A 21,012-nucleotide genomic window follows, 5' to 3' on the forward strand; every position below is an offset into this window, starting at 1 on the left:
GGAGCCCAGGTGGGATGGCCAGCATGGACTGAGAGGGCAAGGACAACACAGGGCAAAAATCATCTTTGAAGCCACCGTGGTCATCAGTGGCTGCTGCACCAGGAAGACAACCGAGAGGAGCAACACGAAGGGATTATTTTGTGTGTTTGTAAAAAAGGCTTGTTAATAACAGTGCCTGCTCCCACCCAATCACAAATTAACAACTAGTAGAATTTACAAATGCACTAGTTCTTCTCAAGTTCAAGAAGAGTCTGCACAATCCAGATACTGGAATAGCCCAGTTTATTGAAAAAAATCCAAAGAAGGATGGGGATTGCTGAAGGCACTAACTAGAGGGCATTAATATCTATATTAAGGCACTAACCACACTTTCCCTATACCTATGGTAAATTCAGTAACTACTGGGTGCTAATATCTACATAGTAAACACACTGCTTATGGGAGATTAATAAATATAGTAAGAGCATTAATTACTGAGTACTAATATATACTGCACTAACTGAATGCACTAACTACGGGAGGTTTATATATACAGGGTCTGTCAAGAGGCCCCACAGGCACAGCTCTGTGCACCAGGATCTCTTTCACTGGCTGTAGATCAGCAGTTGAGGCAATTGTGGTCCTGCACGGCCTTCCTGTGGGTATCTGGACTTCTGGCCAGGTGCTCAAGGACGTTGGGTGCTACAGCCACCTGGAAGCCGGAGGGCAAGCTGATCTCCGTAGGAAAGCTCGCATTGCCGATGACAAAGTGGTGAAGCTGTTTTATCTCCAGTGAGCAGCGGAGGGACTTCAGGATAGCCATCACTCGCTGCCCAAAATCACTCCTGCCCCACCCTGTCAGGGGTACAGTGCTCAGGAGGTGTGTCACCACTGTCATCAGGACACAGCTGGAGAAACCCACACCCATCAGGAAGCCCGTGAGGAGCTGCAGCCTGGGAGACCTGTCTGGAAATGTGCCTGAAGAATTTTGCCTCTGCCACGGCATAAGTCTCCAGCCACGTTGTGCTTGGGATGCCTACTTCTGTAGGCTGGCTGCTCACAAAGACATCTGAGTCTCCTTGCCGCACGGCAAAGAACATCTCAACCGTGAAGCTTTCCTTGTCTTTGCTCAGCTGAAATTTGCAGGAGCGGCTGGAGGGCTGCAACCTTAAACGCCAGTGGCACGATTCAGGCAACAGCAGCCAGGCGACTCTCACAAATCCATAGAACCAGTGGACAGTTTTCTCCACATCTAGACAGCAGCCGGTGCACAGGGTGTGCAGGAGGCTGGGGTCCTGTTTCCTTCTCAGCTCCTCCTCGGGGTGGTGGAGGAAACACAGCATGTCCTCCTCCAGCCTCTCCCTCCTGCAGGTGCACACCCGCTCCACACGGACACAGAAGTTCCTCTGGACCCCTCCTGCAGTGTCCAGCTCCAGGTGGAAAGCATGTCCTGGAGGGGGACTCAGGGGAACAAGCAAACGGTGCACAACATCTTGTGCATGGGGACCGCAGCCTTCAAAGGCGCTGCCAATGCCCATGGCTGGTTGTGGCACCGGGTAGAAACTGTTGGACAAGCCTTCTCCAAAGACGTGGATGAGTTTGTCCACCAGGTCCGCGATCATGGAGAATCCTTTGTCCAGATCCAGAACAGGAAACTCCTCTATGCGCTCCTCTAAAAGGCTTCCAAGCTTCCTTTGCACATTGTTACTGTCTTCTTCTCCATTTGCCATCTCCTGCTTGTCATCGACATTGCCCTCTTCCACATTTCCAACAACGTTCCGTCTTTCTTCCTCCTCCACCAAGTTGCTGCTGGACCTCTCCTTGTGGCCACCTTTGTCTCGATCACATCGACTTTTCCCATGCCCAAACCACAGCACCAAGAGAAGCATGAGGATTCCACTCAGAGCCACGAACTGCCACCCAGGCAGGGCTCCCCAGGCCCCACCACTCTGCTCCAGCTTCATCTGCTCCAGCTCCTGAATCAGCTGAGTCATCTGCTGCTCCAGATACTCAGCACGCTGCTGCATGCGCTCCAGGGTGGCCTCATCCAGCCCATCCCCGGCCTGCTGCGGGTACTGGGTGAGGCCTTGCACAAGCAAGAGAAGGAATGTAATGGCAAACATGGCCAAAAGCAGTGAGCAGGGCTTCAGTGGGGAAGGGAGGGAGCTACTGCTAGGGCAAGAGGGGACAGGAGCCCCAGGGATCTCAAGGCAGGACAGAGGGGGCCCGGAGGCTGGCAGCCTGCCAGGCCTGTGCCGCTGCCCCAGCACCGGCACAAAGGGTCTGGACAAAGGCCCTGCCACCAGAGACGGGCCTCTGGATGCACACTGAGAAGCCGCTCCCCGAATACTCGCGTTTCTGCCGTGGGCCTCTCTCCGCGTTCAGCACAGCCTCCTGTCTGCGTGGACACTCGCCGCTCGCCGAGGCTGCACTGGGGCAGCGTTACCTGCTGCTCCTCCTGGCAGCTGCCCCCATTGTCACACTGCGGCTGTGATGTCACACATGCCAGTGTGCATCCGGGCCAGGCCTACCCCGCCTTCCATCTCTACCGCACCTCTGGGAATCCTAATGGCCCCTGGCAAGCAAAGACCTGACATGCAAAAACAGCAGTCCCATGGGTCGCAATGGACACCCTTGCTCTTCCCTTCACAAAATATTTAGGAGGCCTCAAAGCCTTCCTAATCGCAAAATTGGTAACATGACCATGAATGCTTTGTTCCTGGAAGTCTTCTGCTCAGAGATAGAACTGCTTGCCTTGCTGCTGACATGTGTGCTTTTGGGGTCACTCTTGGAACCTGTGTGACGCCCCTGGGTGTGTACTGGTGAATGGCCTGGAAGTGACATGGGGCTTCCCCATAGCAGGATCTCACTTCCTGCTGTGCCACGGCCAGAGGACCTTGATTCCCTGGAGACGCTTCGTAAGGATGATGAGCAGCTGTGGGGGAGGTGATTTCCAGCAGGCAATTCTCACTGCCGACACAGCACAACAGCACAGCGTTCTGCATGTGCAACAAGTTCATTCCTGGAGTGCCAAAACCCAGCAGAGCATCTGGGATGGGCCCAACCTTCATTGTCACCCCAGTGAACACAAGGAGTCACAGCAGCGCTGGCTCATGTTTGGTGCCTGCCCAACCACAGCTGCCAGGCAGTTTCGGAGCCCAGGTGGGATGGCCAGCATGGACTGAGAGGGCAAGGACAACACAGGGCAAAAATCATCTTTGAAGCCACCGTGGTCATCAGTGGCTGCTGCACCAGGAAGACAACCGAGAGGAGCAACACGAAGGGATTATTTTGTGTGTTTGTAAAAAAGGCTTGTTAATAACAGTGCCTGCTCCCACCCAATCACAAATTAACAACTAGTAGAATTTACAAATGCACTAGTTCTTCTCAAGTTCAAGAAGAGTCTGCACAATCCAGATACTGGAATAGCCCAGTTTATTGAAAAAAATCCAAAGAAGGATGGGGATTGCTGAAGGCACTAACTAGAGGGCATTAATATCTATATTAAGGCACTAACCACACTTTCCCTATACCTATGGTAAATTCAGTAACTACTGGGTGCTAATATCTACATAGTAAACACACTGCTTATGGGAGATTAATAAATATAGTAAGAGCATTAATTACTGAGTACTAATATATACTGCACTAACTGAATGCACTAACTACGGGAGGTTTATATATACAGGGTCTGTCAAGAGGCCCCACAGGCACAGCTCTGTGCACCAGGATCTCTTTCACTGGCTGTAGATCAGCAGTTGAGGCAATTGTAGTCCTGCACGGCCTTCCTGTGGGTATCTGGACTTCTGGCCAGGTGCTCAAGGACGTTGGGTGCTACAGCCACCTGGAAGCCGGAGGGCAAGCTGATCTCCGTAGGAAAGCTCGCATTGCCGATGACAAAGTGGTGAAGCTGTTTTATCTCCAGTGAGCAGCGGAGGGACTTCAGGATAGCCATCACTCGCTGCCCAAAATCACTCCTGCCCCACCCTGTCAGGGGTACAGTGCTCAGGAGGTGTGTCACCACTGTCATCAGGACACAGCTGGAGAAACCCACACCCATCAGGAAGCCCGTGAGGAGCTGCAGCCTGGGAGACCTGTCTGGAAATGTGCCTGAAGAATTTTGCCTCTGCCACGGCATAAGTCTCCAGCCACGTTGTGCTTGGGATGCCTACTTCTGTAGGCTGGCTGCTCACAAAGACATCTGAGTCTCCTTGCCGCACGGCAAAGAACATCTCAACCGTGAAGCTTTCCTTGTCTTTGCTCAGCTGAAATTTGCAGGAGCGGCTGGAGGGCTGCAACCTTAAACGCCAGTGGCACGATTCAGGCAACAGCAGCCAGGCGACTCTCACAAATCCATAGAACCAGTGGACAGTTTTCTCCACATCTAGACAGCAGCCGGTGCACAGGGTGTGCAGGAGGCTGGGGTCCTGTTTCCTTCTCAGCTCCTCCTCGGGGTGGTGGAGGAAACACAGCATGTCCTCCTCCAGCCTCTCCCTCCTGCAGGTGCACACCCGCTCCACACGGACACAGAAGTTCCTCTGGACCCCTCCTGCAGTGTCCAGCTCCAGGTGGAAAGCATGTCCTGGAGGGGGACTCAGGGGAACAAGCAAACGGTGCACAACATCTTGTGCATGGGGACCGCAGCCTTCAAAGGCGCTGCCAATGCCCATGGCTGGTTGTGGCACCGGGTAGAAACTGTTGGACAAGCCTTCTCCAAAGACGTGGATGAGTTTGTCCACCAGGTCCGCGATCATGGAGAATCCTTTGTCCAGATCCAGAACAGGAAACTCCTCTATGCGCTCCTCTAAAAGGCTTCCAAGCTTCCTTTGCACATTGTTACTGTCTTCTTCTCCATTTGCCATCTCCTGCTTGTCATCGACATTGCCCTCTTCCACATTTCCAACAACGTTCCGTCTTTCTTCCTCCTCCACCAAGTTGCTGCTGGACCTCTCCTTGTGGCCACCTTTGTCTCGATCACATCGACTTTTCCCATGCCCAAACCACAGCACCAAGAGAAGCATGAGGATTCCACTCAGAGCCACGAACTGCCACCCAGGCAGGGCTCCCCAGGCCCCACCACTCTGCTCCAGCTTCATCTGCTCCAGCTCCTGAATCAGCTGAGTCATCTGCTGCTCCAGATACTCAGCACGCTGCTGCATGCGCTCCAGGGTGGCCTCATCCAGCCCATCCCCGGCCTGCTGCGGGTACTGGGTGAGGCCTTGCACAAGCAAGAGAAGGAATGTAATGGCAAACATGGCCAAAAGCAGTGAGCAGGGCTTCAGTGGGGAAGGGAGGGAGCTACTGCTAGGGCAAGAGGGGACAGGAGCCCCAGGGATCTCAAGGCAGGACAGAGGGGGCCCGGAGGCTGGCAGCCTGCCAGGCCTGTGCCGCTGCCCCAGCACCGGCACAAAGGGTCTGGACAAAGGCCCTGCCACCAGAGACGGGCCTCTGGATGCACACTGAGAAGCCGCTCCCCGAATACTCGCGTTTCTGCCGTGGGCCTCTCTCCGCGTTCAGCACAGCCTCCTGTCTGCGTGGACACTCGCCGCTCGCCGAGGCTGCACTGGGGCAGCGTTACCTGCTGCTCCTCCTGGCAGCTGCCCCCATTGTCACACTGCGGCTGTGATGTCACACATGCCAGTGTGCATCCGGGCCAGGCCTACCCCGCCTTCCATCTCTACCGCACCTCTGGGAATCCTAATGGCCCCTGGCAAGCAAAGACCTGACATGCAAAAACAGCAGTCCCATGGGTCGCAATGGACACCCTTGCTCTTCCCTTCACAAAATATTTAGGAGGCCTCAAAGCCTTCCTAATCGCAAAATTGGTAACATGACCATGAATGCTTTGTTCCTGGAAGTCTTCTGCTCAGAGATAGAACTGCTTGCCTTGCTGCTGACATGTGTGCTTTTGGGGTCACTCTTGGAACCTGTGTGACGCCCCTGGGTGTGTACTGGTGAATGGCCTGGAAGTGACATGGGGCTTCCCCATAGCAGGATCTCACTTCCTGCTGTGCCACGGCCAGAGGACCTTGATTCCCTGGAGACGCTTCGTAAGGATGATGAGCAGCTGTGGGGGAGGTGATTTCCAGCAGGCAATTCTCACTGCCGACACAGCACAACAGCACAGCGTTCTGCATGTGCAACAAGTTCATTCCTGGAGTGCCAAAACCCAGCAGAGCATCTGGGATGGGCCCAACCTTCATTGTCACCCCAGTGAACACAAGGAGTCACAGCAGCGCTGGCTCATGTTTGGTGCCTGCCCAACCACAGCTGCCAGGCAGTTTCGGAGCCCAGGTGGGATGGCCAGCATGGACTGAGAGGGCAAGGACAACACAGGGCAAAATCATCTTTGAAGCCACCGTGGTCATCAGTGGCTGCTGCACCAGGAAGACAACCGAGAGGAGCAACACGAAGGGATTATTTTGTGTGTTTGTAAAAAAGGCTTGTTAATAACAGTGCCTGCTCCCACCCAATCACAAATTAACAACTAGTAGAATTTACAAATGCACTAGTTCTTCTCAAGTTCAAGAAGAGTCTGCACAATCCAGATACTGGAATAGCCCAGTTTATTGAAAAAAATCCAAAGAAGGATGGGGATTGCTGAAGGCACTAACTAGAGGGCATTAATATCTATATTAAGGCACTAACCACACTTTCCCTATACCTATGGTAAATTCAGTAACTACTGGGTGCTAATATCTACATAGTAAACACACTGCTTATGGGAGATTAATAAATATAGTAAGAGCATTAATTACTGAGTACTAATATATACTGCACTAACTGAATGCACTAACTACGGGAGGTTTATATATACAGGGTCTGTCAAGAGGCCCCACAGGCACAGCTCTGTGCACCAGGATCTCTTTCACTGGCTGTAGATCAGCAGTTGAGGCAATTGTAGTCCTGCACGGCCTTCCTGTGGGTATCTGGACTTCTGGCCAGGTGCTCAAGGACGTTGGGTGCTACAGCCACCTGGAAGCCGGAGGGCAAGCTGATCTCCGTAGGAAAGCTCGCATTGCCGATGACAAAGTGGTGAAGCTGTTTTATCTCCAGTGAGCAGCGGAGGGACTTCAGGATAGCCATCACTCGCTGCCCAAAATCACTCCTGCCCCACCCTGTCAGGGGTACAGTGCTCAGGAGGTGTGTCACCACTGTCATCAGGACACAGCTGGAGAAACCCACACCCATCAGGAAGCCCGTGAGGAGCTGCAGCCTGGGAGACCTGTCTGGAAATGTGCCTGAAGAATTTTGCCTCTGCCACGGCATAAGTCTCCAGCCACGTTGTGCTTGGGATGCCTACTTCTGTAGGCTGGCTGCTCACAAAGACATCTGAGTCTCCTTGCCGCACGGCAAAGAACATCTCAACCGTGAAGCTTTCCTTGTCTTTGCTCAGCTGAAATTTGCAGGAGCGGCTGGAGGGCTGCAACCTTAAACGCCAGTGGCACGATTCAGGCAACAGCAGCCAGGCGACTCTCACAAATCCATAGAACCAGTGGACAGTTTTCTCCACATCTAGACAGCAGCCGGTGCACAGGGTGTGCAGGAGGCTGGGGTCCTGTTTCCTTCTCAGCTCCTCCTCGGGGTGGTGGAGGAAACACAGCATGTCCTCCTCCAGCCTCTCCCTCCTGCAGGTGCACACCCGCTCCACACGGACACAGAAGTTCCTCTGGACCCCTCCTGCAGTGTCCAGCTCCAGGTGGAAAGCATGTCCTGGAGGGGGACTCAGGGGAACAAGCAAACGGTGCACAACATCTTGTGCATGGGGACCGCAGCCTTCAAAGGCGCTGCCAATGCCCATGGCTGGTTGTGGCACCGGGTAGAAACTGTTGGACAAGCCTTCTCCAAAGACGTGGATGAGTTTGTCCACCAGGTCTGCGATCATGGAGAATCCTTTGTCCAGATCCAGAACAGGAAACTCCTCTATGCGCTCCTCTAAAAGGCTTCCAAGCTTCCTTTGCACATTGTTACTGTCTTCTTCTCCATTTGCCATCTCCTGCTTGTCATCGACATTGCCCTCTTCCACATTTCCAACAACGTTCCGTCTTTCTTCCTCCTCCACCAAGTTGCTGCTGGACCTCTCCTTGTGGCCACCTTTGTCTCGATCACATCGACTTTTCCCATGCCCAAACCACAGCACCAAGAGAAGCATGAGGATTCCACTCAGAGCCACGAACTGCCACCCAGGCAGGGCTCCCCAGGCCCCACCACTCTGCTCCAGCTTCATCTGCTCCAGCTCCTGAATCAGCTGAGTCATCTGCTGCTCCAGATACTCAGCACGCTGCTGCATGCGCTCCAGGGTGGCCTCATCCAGCCCATCCCCGGCCTGCTGCGGGTACTGGGTGAGGCCTTGCACAAGCAAGAGAAGGAATGTAATGGCAAACATGGCCAAAAGCAGTGAGCAGGGCTTCAGTGGGGAAGGGAGGGAGCTACTGCTAGGGCAAGAGGGGACAGGAGCCCCAGGGATCTCAAGGCAGGACAGAGGGGGCCCGGAGGCTGGCAGCCTGCCAGGCCTGTGCCGCTGCCCCAGCACCGGCACAAAGGGTCTGGACAAAGGCCCTGCCACCAGAGACGGGCCTCTGGATGCACACTGAGAAGCCGCTCCCCGAATACTCGCGTTTCTGCCGTGGGCCTCTCTCCGCGTTCAGCACAGCCTCCTGTCTGCGTGGACACTCACCGCTCGCCGAGGCTGCACTGGGGCAGCGTTACCTGCTGCTCCTCCTGGCAGCTGCCCCCATTGTCACACTGCGGCTGTGATGTCACACATGCCAGTGTGCATCCGGGCCAGGCCTACCCCGCCTTCCATCTCTACCGCACCTCTGGGAATCCTAATGGCCCCTGGCAAGCAAAGACCTGACATGCAAAAACAGCAGACCCATGGGTCGCAAAGGCCACTCTTGCTCTTCCCTTCACAAAACATGTAGGAGGCCTCAGAGCCTTCCTAATCGCAAAATGGGTGACGTGGCCCTTGAATGCATTGTTCCTGGAAGTTTTCTCCTCAGAGATAGAACTGCTTGCCTTGCTGCTGACATGTGTGCTTTTGGGGTCACTCTTGGAACCTGTGTGACGCCCCTGGGTGTGTACTGGTGAATGGCCTGGAAGTGACATGGGGCTTCCCCATAGCAGGATCTCACTTCCTGCTGTGCCACGGCCAGAGGACCTTGATTCCCTGGAGACGCTTCGTAAGGATGATGAGCAGCTGTGGGGGAGGTGATTTCCAGCAGGCAATTCTCACTGCCGACACAGCACAATAGCACAGCGTTCTGCATGTGCAACAAGTTCATTCCTGGAGTGCCAAAACCCAGCAGAGCATCTGGGATGGGCCCAACCTTCATTGTCACCCCAGTGAACACAAGGAGTCACAGCAGCGCTGGCTCATGTTTGGTGCCTGCCCAACCACAGCTGCCAGGCAGTTTCGGAGCCCAGGTGGGATGGCCAGCATGGACTGAGAAGGCAAGGACAACACAGGGCAAAATCATCTTTGAAGCCACCGTGGTCATCAGTGGCTGCTGCACCAGGAAGACAACCGAGAGGAGCAACACGAAGGGATTATTTTGTGTGTTTGTAAAAAAGGCTTGTTAATAACAGTGCCTGCTCCCACCCAATCACAAATTAACAACTAGTAGAATTTACAAATGCACTAGTTCTTCTCAAGTTCAAGAAGAGTCTGCACAATCCAGATACTGGAATAGCCCAGTTTATTGAAAAAAATCCAAAGAAGGATGGGGATTGCTGAAGGCACTAACTAGAGGGCATTAATATCTATATTAAGGCACTAACCACACTTTCCCTATACCTATGGTAAATTCAGTAACTACTGGGTGCTAATATCTATATAGTAAACACACTGCTTATGGGAGATTAATAAATATAGTAAGAGCATTAATTACTGAGTACTAATATATACTGCACTAACTGAATGCACTAACTACGGGAGGTTTATATATACAAGGTCTGTCAAGAGGCCCCACAGGCACAGCTCTGTGCACCAGGATCTCTTTCACTGGCTGTAGATCAGCAGTTGAGGCAATTGTAGTCCTGCACGGCCTTCCTGTGGGTATCTGGACTTCTGGCCAGGTGCTCAAGGACGTTGGGTGCTACAGCCACCTGGAAGCCGGAGGGCAAGCTGATCTCCGTAGGAAAGCTCGCATTGCCGATGACAAAGTGGTGAAGCTGTTTTATCTCCAGTGAGCAGCGGAGGGACTTCAGGATAGCCATCACTCGCTGCCCAAAATCACTCCTGCCCCACCCTGTCAGGGGTACAGTGCTCAGGAGGTGTGTCACCACTGTCATCAGGACACAGCTGGAGAAACCCACACCCATCAGGAAGCCCGTGAGGAGCTGCAGCCTGGGAGACCTGTCTGGAAATGTGCCTGAAGAATTTTGCCTCTGCCACGGCATAAGTCTCCAGCCACATTGTGCTTGGGATGCCTACTTCTGTAGGCTGGCTGCTCACAAAGACATCTGAGTCTCCTTGCCGCACGGCAAAGAACATCTCAACCGTGAAGCTTTCCTTGTCTTTGCTCAGCTGAAATTTGCAGGAGCGGCTGGAGGGCTGCAACCTTAAATGCCAGTGGCACGATTCAGGCAACAGCAGCCAGGCGACTCTCACAAATCCATAGAACCAGTGGACAGTTTTCTCCACATCTAGATAGCAGCCGGTGCACAGGGTGTGCAGGAGGCTGGGGTCCTGTTTCCTTCTCAGCTCCTCCTCGGGGTGGTGGAGGAAACACAGCATGTCCTCCTCCAGCCTCTCCCTCCTGCAGGTGCACACCCGCTCCACACGGACACAGAAGTTCCTCTGGACCCCTCCTGCAGTGTCCAGCTCCAGGTGGAAAGCATGTCCTGGAGGGGGACTCAGGGGAACAAGCAAACGGTGCACAACATCTTGTGCATGGGGACCGCAGCCTTCAAAGGCGCTGCCAATGCCCATGGCTGGTTGTGGCACCGGGTAGAAACTGTTGGACAAGCCTTCTCCAAAGACATGGATGAGTTTGTCCACCAGGTCCGCGATCATGGAGAATCCTTTGTCTAGATCCAGAACAGGAAACTCCTCTATGCGCTCCTCTAAAAGGCTTCCAAGCTTCCTTTGCACATTGTTACCATCGTCTTCTTCTCCATTTGCCATCTCCTGCTTGTCATCGACATTGCCCTCTTCCACATTTCCAACAACGTTCCGTCTTTCTTCCTCCTCCACCAAGTTGCTGCTGGACCTCTCCTTGTGGCCACCTTTGTCTCGATCACATCGACTTTTCCCATGCCCAAACAACAGCACCAAGAGAAGCATGAGGATTCCGCTCAGAGCCACGAACTGCCACCCCGGCAGGGCTCCCCAGGCCCCACCACTCTGCTCCAGCTTCATCTGCTCCAGCTCCTGAATCAGCTGAGTCATCTGCTGCTCCAGATACTCAGCACGCTGCTGCATGCGCTCCAGGGTGGCCTCATCCAGCCCATCCCCGGCCTGCTGCGGGTACTGGGTGAGGCCTTGCACAAGCAAGAGAAGGAATGTAATGGCAAACATGGCCAAAAGCAGTGAGCAGGGCTTCAGTGGGGAAGGGAGGGAGCTACTGCTAGGGCAAGAGGGGACAGGAGCCCCAGGGATCTCAAGGCAGGACAGAGGGGGTCCAGAGGCTGGCAGCCTGCCAGGCCTGTGCCGCTGCCCCAGCACCGGCACAAAGGGTCTGGACAAAGGCCCTGCCACCAGAGACGGGCCTCTGGATGCACACTGAGAAGCCGCTCCCCGAATACTCGCGTTTCTGCCGTGGGCCTCTCTCCGCGTTCAGCACAGCCTCCTGTCTGCGTGGACACTCGCCGCTCGCCGAGGCTGCACTGGGGCAGCGTTACCTGCTGCTCCTCCTGGCAGCTGCCCCCATTGTCACACTGCGGCTGTGATGTCACACATGCCAGTGTGCATCCGGGCCAGGCCTACCCCGCCTTCCATCTCTACCGCACCTCTGGGAATCCTAATGGCCCCTGGCAAGCAAAGACCTGACATGCAAAAACAGCAGACCCGTGGGTCGCAAAGGCCACCCTTGCTCTTCCCTTCACAAAACATGTAGGAGGCCTCCGAGCCTTCCTAATCGCAAAATGGGTGACGTGGCCCTTGAATGCATTGTTCCTGGAAGTTTTCTCCTCAGAGATAGAACTGCTTGCCTTGCTGCTGACATGTGTGCTTTTGGGGTCACTCTTGGAACCTGTGTGACACCCCGGGATGTGTAGTGGTGAATGGCCTGGAAGTGACATGAGGCTTCTCCATAGCAGGATCTCACTTCCTGCTGTGCCACGGCCTGAGGACCTTGATTCCCTGGAGACGCTTCGTAAGGATGATGAGCAGCTGTGGGGGAGGTGATTTCCAGCGGGCAATTCTCACTGCCGACACAGTACAACAGCACAGCGTTCTGCATGTGCAACAAGTTCATTTCTGCAGTGCCAAAATCCAGCAGAGCATCTGGGATGGGCCCAACCTTCATTGTCACCCCAGTGAACACAAGGAGTCACAGCAGCGCTGGCTCATGTTTGGTGCCTGCCCAACCACAGCTGCCAGGCAGTTTCGGAGCCCAGGTGGGATGGCCAGCATAGACTGAGAAGGCAAGGACAACACAGGGCAAAATCATCTTTGAAGCCACCGTGGTCATCAGTGCCTGCTGCTCCAGGAAGACAACCGAGACGAGCAACACGAAGGGATTATTTTGTGTGTTTGTAAAAAAGGCTTGTTAATAACAGTGCCTGCTCCCACCCAATCACAAATTAACAACTAGTAGAATTTACAAATGCACTAGTTCTTCTCAAGTTCAAGAAGAGTCTGCACAATCCAGACACTGGAATAGCCCAGTTTATTGAAAAAAATCCAAAGAAGGATGGGGATTGCTGAAGGCACTAACTAGAGGGCATTAATATCTATATTAAGGCACTAACCACACTTTCCCTATACCTATGGTAAATTCAATCACTACTTGGTCTTAATGTCTATATAGTAAATGCAATGCTTATGGGGGATTAATAAATATAGTAAGAGCATGAATGACAGACTACTAATATATACTGCACTAACTAAATGCACTAACTACGGGAGGTTTATATATACAGGGTCTGTCAATAGGCCCCACAGGCACAGCTCTGTGCACCAAGTTCTCTTTCACTGGCTGTGGATCTGCAGATGTTCAAACCGATGCAGCGGGCAATTGTAGTCCTGCATGGCCTTCTTTTGTGTATCTGGACTTCTGGCCAGGTGCTCAAGGACGTTGGGTGCTACAGTCACCTGGAAGCCGGAGGGCAAGCTGATCTCCGTAGGAAAGCTCGCATTGCCGATGACAAAGTGGTGAAGCTGTTTTATCTCCAGTGAGCAGCGGAGGGACTTCAGGATAGCCATCACTCGCTGCCCAAAATCACTCCTGCCCCACCCTGTCAGGGGTACAGTGCTCAGGAGGTGTGTCACCACTGTCATCAGGACACAGCTGGAGAAACCCACACCCATCAGGAAGCCCGTGAGGAGCTGCAGCCTGGGAGACCTGTCTGGAAATGTGCCTGAAGAATTTTGCCTCTGCCACGGCATAAGTCTCCAGCCACGTTGTGCTTGGGATGCCTACTTCTGTAGGCTGGCTGCTCACAAAGACATCTGAGTCTCCTTGCCGCACGGCAAAGAACATCTCAACCGTGAAGCTTTCCTTGTCTTTGCTCAGCTGAAATTTGCAGGAGCGGCTGGAGGGCTGCAACCTTAAACGCCAGTGGCACGATTCAGGCAACAGCAGCCAGGCGACTCTCACAAATCCATAGAACCAGTGGACAGTTTTCTCCACATCTAGATAGCAGCCGGTGCACAGGGTGTGCAGGAGGCTGGGGTCCTGTTTCCTTCTCAGCTCCTCCTCGGGGTGGTGGAGGAAACACAGCATGTCCTCCTCCAGCCTCTCCCTCCTGCAGGTGCACACCCGCTCCACACGGACACAGAAGTTCCTCTGGACCCCTCCTGCAGTGTCCAGCTCCAGGTGGAAAGCATGTCCTGGAGGGGGACTCAGGGGAACAAGCAAACGGTGCACAACATCTTGTGCATGGGGACCGCAGCCTTCAAAGGCGCTGCCAATGCCCATGGCTGGTTGTGGCACCGGGTAGAAACTGTTGGACAAGCCTTCTCCAAAGACGTGGATGAGTTTGTCCACCAGGTCCGCGATCATGGAGAATCCTTTGTCTAGATCCAGAACAGGAAACTCCTCTATGCGCTCCTCTAAAAGGCTTCCAAGCTTCCTTTGCACATTGTTACCATCGTCTTGTTCTCCATTTGCCATCTCCTGCTTGTCATCGACATTGCCCTCTTCCACATTTCCAACAACGTTCCGTCTTTCTTCCTCCTCCACCAAGTTGCTGCTGGACCTCTCCTTGTGGCCACCTTTGTCTCGATCACATCGACTTTTCCCATGCCCAAACCACAGCACCAAGAGAAGCATGAGGATTCCGCTCAGAGCCACGAACTGCCACCCCGGCAGGGCTCCCCAGGCCCCACCACTCTGCTCCAGCTTCATCTGCTCCAGCTCCTGAATCAGCTGAGTCATCTGCTGCTCCAGATACTCAGCACGCTGCTGCATGCGCTCCAGGGTGGCCTCATCCAGCCCATCCCCGGCCTGCTGCGGGTACTGGGTGAGGCCTTGCACAAGCAAGAGAAGGAATGTAATGGCAAACATGGCCAAAAGCAGTGAGCAGGGCTTCAGTGGGGAAGGGAGGGAGCTACTGCTAGGGCAAGAGGGGACAGGAGCCCCAGGGATCTCAAGGCAGGACAGAGGGGGCCCGGAGGCTGGCAGCCTGCCAGGCCTGTGCCGCTGCCCCAGCACCGGCACAAAGGGTCTGGACAAAGGCCCTGCCACCAGAGACGGGCCTCTGGATGCACACTGAGAAGCCGCTCCCCGAATACTCGCGTTTCTGCCGTGGGCCTCTCTCCGCGTTCAGCACAGCCTCCTGTCTGCGTGGACACTCGCCGCTCGCCGAGGCTGCACTGGGGCAGCGTTACCTGCTGCTCCTCCTGGCAGCTGCCCCCATTGTCACACTGCGGCTGTGATGTCACACATGCCAGTGTGCATCCGGGCCAGGCCTACCCCGCCTTCCATCTCTACCGCACCTCTGGGAATCCTAATGGCCCCTGGCAAGCAAAGACCTGACATGCAAAAACAGCAGACCCGTGGGTCGCAAAGGCCACCCTTGCTCTTCCCTTCACAAAACATGTAGGAGGCCTCAGAGCCTTCCTAATCGCAAAATGGGTGACGTGGCCCTTGAATGCATTGTTCCTGGAAGTTTTCTCCTCAGAGATAGAACTGCTTGCCTTGCTGCTGACATGTGTGCTTTTGGGGTCACTCTTGGAACCTGTGTGACACCCTGGGATGTGTAGTGGTGAATGGCCTGGAAGTGACATGAGGCTTCTCCATAGCAGGATCTCACTTCCTGCTGTGCCACGGCCTGAGGACCTTGATTCCCTGGAGACGCTTCGTAAGGATGATGAGCAGCTGTGGGGGAGGTGATTTCCAGCAGGCAATTCTCACTGCCGACACAGTACAACAGCACAGCGTTCTGCATGTGCAACAAGTTCATTTCTGCAGTGCCAAAATCCAGCAGAGCATCTGGGATGGGCCCAACCTTCATTGTCACCCCAGTGAACACAAGGAGTCACAGCAGCGCTGGCTCATGTTTGGTGCCTGCCCAACCACAGCTGCCAGGCAGTTTCGGAGCCCAGGTGGGATGGCCAGCATAGACTGAGAAGGCAAGGACAACACAGGGCAAAATCATCTTTGAAGCCACCGTGGTCATCAGTGCCTGCTGCTCCAGGAAGACAACCGAGACGAGCAACACGAAGGGATTATTTTGTGTGTTTGTAAAAAAGGCTTGTTAATAACAGTGCCTGCTCCCACCCAATCACAAATTAACAACTAGTAGAATTTACAAATGCACTAGTTCTTCTCAAGTTCAAGAAGAGTCTGCACAATCCAGACACTGGAATAGCCCAGTTTATTGAAAAAAATCCAAAGAAGGATGGGGATTGCTGAAGGCACTAACTAGAGGGCATTAATATCTATATTAAGGCACTAACCACACTTTCCCTATACCTATGGTAAATTCAATCACTACTTGGTCTTAATGTCTATATAGTAAATGCAATGCTTATGGGGGATTAATAAATATAGTAAGAGCATGAATGACAGACTACTAATATATACTGCACTAACTAAATGCACTAACTACGGGAGGTTTATATATACAGGGTCTGTCAATAGGCCCCACAGGCACAGCTCTGTGCACCAAGTTCTCTTTCACTGGCTGTGGATCTGCAGATGTTCAAACCGATGCAGCGGGCAATTGTAGTCCTGCATGGCCTTCTTTTGTGTATCTGGACTTCTGGCCAGGTGCTCAAGGGCGTTGGGTGCTACAGCCACCTGGAAGCCGGAGGGCAAGCTGATCTCCGTAGGAAAGCTCGCATTGCCGATGACAAAGTGGTGAAGCTGTTTTATCTCCAGTGAGCAGCGGAGGGACTTCAGGATAGCCATCACTCGCTGCCCAAAATCACTCCTGCCCCACCCTGTCAGGGGTACAGTGCTCAGGAGGTGTGTCACCACTGTCATCAGGACACAGCTGGAGAAACCCACACCCATCAGGAAGCCCGTGAGGAGCTGCAGCCTGGGAGACCTGTCTGGAAATGTGCCTGAAGAATTTTGCCTCTGCCACGGCATAAGTCTCCAGCCACATTGTGCTTGGGATGCCTACTTCTGTAGGCTGGCTGCTCACAAAGACATCTGAGTCTCCTTGCCGCACGGCAAAGAACATCTCAACCGTGAAGCTTTCCTTGTCTTTGCTCAGCTGAAATTTGCAGGAGCGGCTGGAGGGCTGCAACCTTAAACGCCAGTGGCACGATTCAGGCAACAGCAGCCAGGCGACTCTCACAAATCCATAGAACCAGTGGACAGTTTTCTCCACATCTAGACAGCAGCCGGTGCACAGGGTGTGCAGGAGGCTGGGGTCCTGTTTCCTTCTCAGCTCCTCCTCGGGGTGGTGGAGGAAACACAGCATGTCCTCCTCCAGCCTCTCCCTCCTGCAGGTGCACACCCGCTCCACACGGACACAGAAGTTCCTCTGGACCCCTCCTGCAGTGTCCAGCTCCAGGTGGAAAGCATGTCCTGGAGGGGGACTCAGGGGAACAAGCAAACGGTGCACAACATCTTGTGCATGGGGACCGCAGCCTTCAAAGGCGCTGCCAATGCCCATGGCTGGTTGTGGCACCGGGTAGAAACTGTTGGACAAGCCTTCTCCAAAGACATGGATGAGTTTGTCCACCAGGTCCGCGATCATGGAGAATCCTTTGTCTAGATCCAGAACAGGAAACTCCTCTATGCGCTCCTCTAAAAGGCTTCCAAGCTTCCTTTGCACATTGTTACCATCGTCTTGTTCTCCATTTGCCATCTCCTGCTTGTCATCGACATTGCCCTCTTCCACATTTCCAACAACGTTCCGTCTTTCTTCCTCCTCCACCAAGTTGCTGCTGGACCTCTCCTTGTGGCCACCTTTGTCTCGATCACATCGACTTTTCCCATGCCCAAACCACAGCACCAAGAGAAGCATGAGGATTCCGCTCAGAGCCACGAACTGCCACCCCGGCAGGGCTCCCCAGGCCCCACCACTCTGCTCCAGCTTCATCTGCTCCAGCTCCTGAATCAGCTGAGTCATCTGCTGCTCCAGATACTCAGCACGCTGCTGCATGCGCTCCAGGGTGGCCTCACCCAGCCCATCCCCGGCCTGCTGCGGGTACTGGGTGAGGCCTTGCACAAGCAAGAGAAGGAATGTAATGGCAAACATGGCCAAAAGCAGTGAGCAGGGCTTCAGTGGGGAAGGGAGGGAGCTACTGCTAGGGCAAGAGGGGACAGGAGCCCCAGGGATCTCAAGGCAGGACAGAGGGGGTCCAGAGGCTGGCAGCCTGCCAGGCCTGTGCCGCTGCCCCAGCACCGGCACAAAGGGTCTGGACAAAGGCCCTGCCACCAGAGACGGGCCTCTGGATGCACACTGAGAAGCCGCTCCCCGAATACTCGCGTTTCTGCCGTGGGCCTCTCTCCGCGTTCAGCACAGCCTCCTGTCTGCGTGGACACTCGCCGCTCACCGAGGCTGCACTGGGGCAGCGTTACCTGCTGCTCCTCCTGGCAGCTGCCCCCATTGTCACACTGCGGCTGTGATGTCACACATGCCAGTGTGCATCCGGGCCAGGCCTACCCCGCCTTCCATCTCTACCGCACCTCTGGGAATCCTAATGGCCCCTGGCAAGCAAAGACCTGACATGCAAAAACAGCAGACCCATGGGTCGCAAAGGCCACCCTTGCTCTTCCCTTCACAAAACATGTAGGAGGCCTCAGAGCCTTCCTAATCGCAAAATGGGTGACGTGGCCCTTGAATGCATTGTTCCTGGAAGTTTTCTCCTCAGAGATAGAACTGCTTGCCTTGCTGCTGACATGTGTGCTTTTGGGGTCACTCTTGGAACCTGTGTGACACCCCGGGATGTGTAGTGGTGAATGGCCTGGAAGTGACATGAGGCTTCTCCATAGCAGGATCTCACTTCCTGCTGTGCCACGGCCTGAGGACCTTGATTCCCTGGAGACGCTTCGTAAGGATGATGAGCAGCTGTGGGGGAGGTGATTTCCAGCAGGCAATTCTCACTGCCGACACAGTACAACAGCACAGCGTTCTGCATGTGCAACAAGTTCATTTCTGCAGTGCCAAAATCCAGCAGAGCATCTGGGATGGGCCCAACCTTCATTGTCACCCCAGTGAACACAAGGAGTCACAGCAGCGCTGGCTCATGTTTGGTGCCTGCCCAACCACAGCTGCCAGGCAGTTTCGGAGCCCAGGTGGGATGGCCAGCATAGACTGAGAAGGCAAGGACAACACAGGGCAAAATCATCTTTGAAGCCACCGTGGTCATCAGTGCCTGCTGCTCCAGGAAGACAACCGAGACGAGCAACACGAAGGGATTATTTTGTGTGTTTGTAAAAAAGGCTTGTTAATAACAGTGCCTGCTCCCACCCAATCACAAATTAACAACTAGTAGAATTTACAAATGCACTAGTTCTTCTCAAGTTCAAGAAGAGTCTGCACAATCCAGACACTGGAATAGCCCAGTTTATTGAAAAAAATCCAAAGAAGAATGGGGATTGCTGAAGGCACTAACTAGAGGGCATTAATATCTATATTAAGGCACTAACCACACTTTCCCTATACCTATGGTAAATTCAATCACTACTTGGTCTTAATGTCTATATAGTAAATGCAATGCTTATGGGGGATTAATAAATATAGTAAGAGCATGAATGACAGACTACTAATATATACTGCACTAACTAAATGCACTAACTACGGGAGGTTTATATATACAGGGTCTGTCAATAGGCCCCACAGGCACAGCTCTGTGCACCAAGTTCTCTTTCACTGGCTGTGGATCTGCAGATGTTCAAACCGATGCAGCGGGCAATTGTAGTCCTGCATGGCCTTCTTTTGTGTATCTGGACTTCTGGCCAGGTGCTCAAGGACGTTGGGTGCTACAGCCACCTGGAAGCCGGAGGGCAAGCTGATCTCCGTAGGAAAGCTCGCATTGCCGATGACAAAGTGGTGAAGCTGTTTTATCTCCAGTGAGCAGCGGAGGGACTTCAGGATAGCCATCACTCGCTGCCCAAAATCACTCCTGCCCCACCCTGTCAGGGGTACAGTGCTCAGGAGGTGTGTCACCACTGTCATCAGGACACAGCTGGAGAAACCCACACCCATCAGGAAGCCCGTGAGGAGCTGCAGCCTGGGAGACCTGTCTGGAAATGTGCCTGAAGAATTTTGCCTCTGCCACGGCATAAGTCTCCAGCCACGTTGTGCTTGGGATGCCTACTTCTGTAGGCTGGCTGCTCACAAAGACATCTGAGTCTCCTTGCCGCACGGCAAAGAACATCTCAACCGTGAAGCTTTCCTTGTCTTTGCTCAGCTGAAATTTGCAGGAGCGGCTGGAGGGCTGCAACCTTAAACGCCAGTGGCACGATTCAGGCAACAGCAGCCAGGCGACTCTCACAAATCCATAGAACCAGTGGACAGTTTTCTCCACATCTAGACAGCAGCCGGTGCACAGGGTGTGCAGGAGGCTGGGGTCCTGTTTCCTTCTCAGCTCCTCCTCGGGGTGGTGGAGGAAACACAGCATGTCCTCCTCCAGCCTCTCCCTCCTGCAGGTGCACACCCGCTCCACACGGACACAGAAGTTCCTCTGGACCCCTCCTGCAGTGTCCAGCTCCAGGTGGAAAGCATGTCCTGGAGGGGGACTCAGGGGAACAAGCAAACGGTGCACAACATCTTGTGCATGGGGACCGCAGCCTTCAAAGGCGCTGCCAATGCCCATGGCTGGTTGTGGCACCGGGTAGAAACTGTTGGACAAGCCTTCTCCAAAGACGTGGATGAGTTTGTCCACCAGGTCCGCGATCATGGAGAATCCTTTGTCCAGATCCAGAACAGGAAACTCCTCTATGCGCTCCTCTAAAAGGCTTCCAAGCTTCCTTTGCACATTGTTACTGTCTTCTTCTCCATTTGCCATCTCCTGCTTGTCATCGACATTGCCCTCTTCCACATTTCCAACAACGTTCCGTCTTTCTTCCTCCTCCACCAAGTTGCTGCTGGACCTCTCCTTGTGGCCACCTTTGTCTCGATCACATCGACTTTTCCCATGCCCAAACAACAGCACCAAGAGAAGCATGAGGATTCCACTCAGAGCCACGAACTGCCACCCAGGCAGGGCTCCCCAGGCCCCACCACTCTGCTCCAGCTTCATCTGCTCCAGCTCCTGAATCAGCTGAGTCATCTGCTGCTCCAGATACTCAGCACGCTGCTGCATGCGCTCCAGGGTGGCCTCATCCAGCCCATCCCCGGCCTGCTGCGGGTACTGGGTGAGGCCTTGCACAAGCAAGAGAAGGAATGTAATGGCAAACATGGCCAAAAGCAGTGAGCAGGGCTTCAGTGGGGAAGGGAGGGAGCTACTGCTAGGGCAAGAGG

General features: G+C 53.9%; 7 protein-coding genes across 7 annotated transcripts; all 7 read right to left on the minus strand.

Annotated features, from left to right (window-relative positions):
- Positions 1–598: 598 nt before the first annotated feature.
- On the minus strand, positions 599–3,050 carry LOC128938719 (inositol 1,4,5-trisphosphate receptor-interacting protein-like 1). The gene is given in 5 exon segments (XM_054279062.1): positions 599–938; positions 940–1,830; positions 1,939–2,065; positions 2,308–2,467; positions 2,850–3,050. Coding segments are annotated over 5 exon segments (1,719 nt in total).
- Positions 3,051–3,730: 680 nt separating this feature from the next.
- On the minus strand, positions 3,731–6,182 carry LOC128938720 (inositol 1,4,5-trisphosphate receptor-interacting protein-like 1). The gene is given in 5 exon segments (XM_054279063.1): positions 3,731–4,070; positions 4,072–4,962; positions 5,071–5,197; positions 5,440–5,599; positions 5,982–6,182. Coding segments are annotated over 5 exon segments (1,719 nt in total).
- Positions 6,183–6,861: 679 nt separating this feature from the next.
- On the minus strand, positions 6,862–8,131 carry LOC128938721 (inositol 1,4,5-trisphosphate receptor-interacting protein-like 1). The gene is given in 2 exon segments (XM_054279064.1): positions 6,862–7,201; positions 7,203–8,131. Coding segments are annotated over 2 exon segments (1,269 nt in total).
- A 1,862-nt stretch (positions 8,132–9,993) lies between these two features.
- On the minus strand, positions 9,994–12,449 carry LOC128938723 (inositol 1,4,5-trisphosphate receptor-interacting protein-like 1). Its single transcript, XM_054279065.1, is given in 5 exon segments — positions 9,994–10,333; positions 10,335–11,228; positions 11,337–11,463; positions 11,706–11,865; positions 12,249–12,449. Coding segments are annotated over 5 exon segments (1,722 nt in total).
- Positions 12,450–13,114: 665 nt separating this feature from the next.
- Positions 13,115–15,600, minus strand: LOC128938724 (inositol 1,4,5-trisphosphate receptor-interacting protein-like 1). The gene is given in 5 exon segments (XM_054279066.1): positions 13,115–13,484; positions 13,486–14,379; positions 14,488–14,614; positions 14,857–15,016; positions 15,400–15,600. Coding segments are annotated over 5 exon segments (1,752 nt in total).
- Positions 15,601–16,265: 665 nt separating this feature from the next.
- LOC128938725 (inositol 1,4,5-trisphosphate receptor-interacting protein-like 1) lies at positions 16,266–17,568 on the minus strand. The gene is given in 2 exon segments (XM_054279067.1): positions 16,266–16,635; positions 16,637–17,568. Coding segments are annotated over 2 exon segments (1,302 nt in total).
- Positions 17,569–19,416: 1,848 nt separating this feature from the next.
- LOC128938726 (inositol 1,4,5-trisphosphate receptor-interacting protein-like 1) lies at positions 19,417–20,716 on the minus strand. Its single transcript, XM_054279069.1, is given in 2 exon segments — positions 19,417–19,786; positions 19,788–20,716. Coding segments are annotated over 2 exon segments (1,299 nt in total).
- Positions 20,717–21,012: the final 296 nt, after the last annotated feature.

Source organism: Melozone crissalis, unplaced genomic scaffold (assembly GCF_028551555.1).
Source record: "Melozone crissalis strain CALT ecotype California unplaced genomic scaffold, PUWL_Pcris_2 ptg000027l_1, whole genome shotgun sequence".
Classification (NCBI taxonomy): Eukaryota; Metazoa; Chordata; class Aves; order Passeriformes; family Passerellidae; genus Melozone; species Melozone crissalis.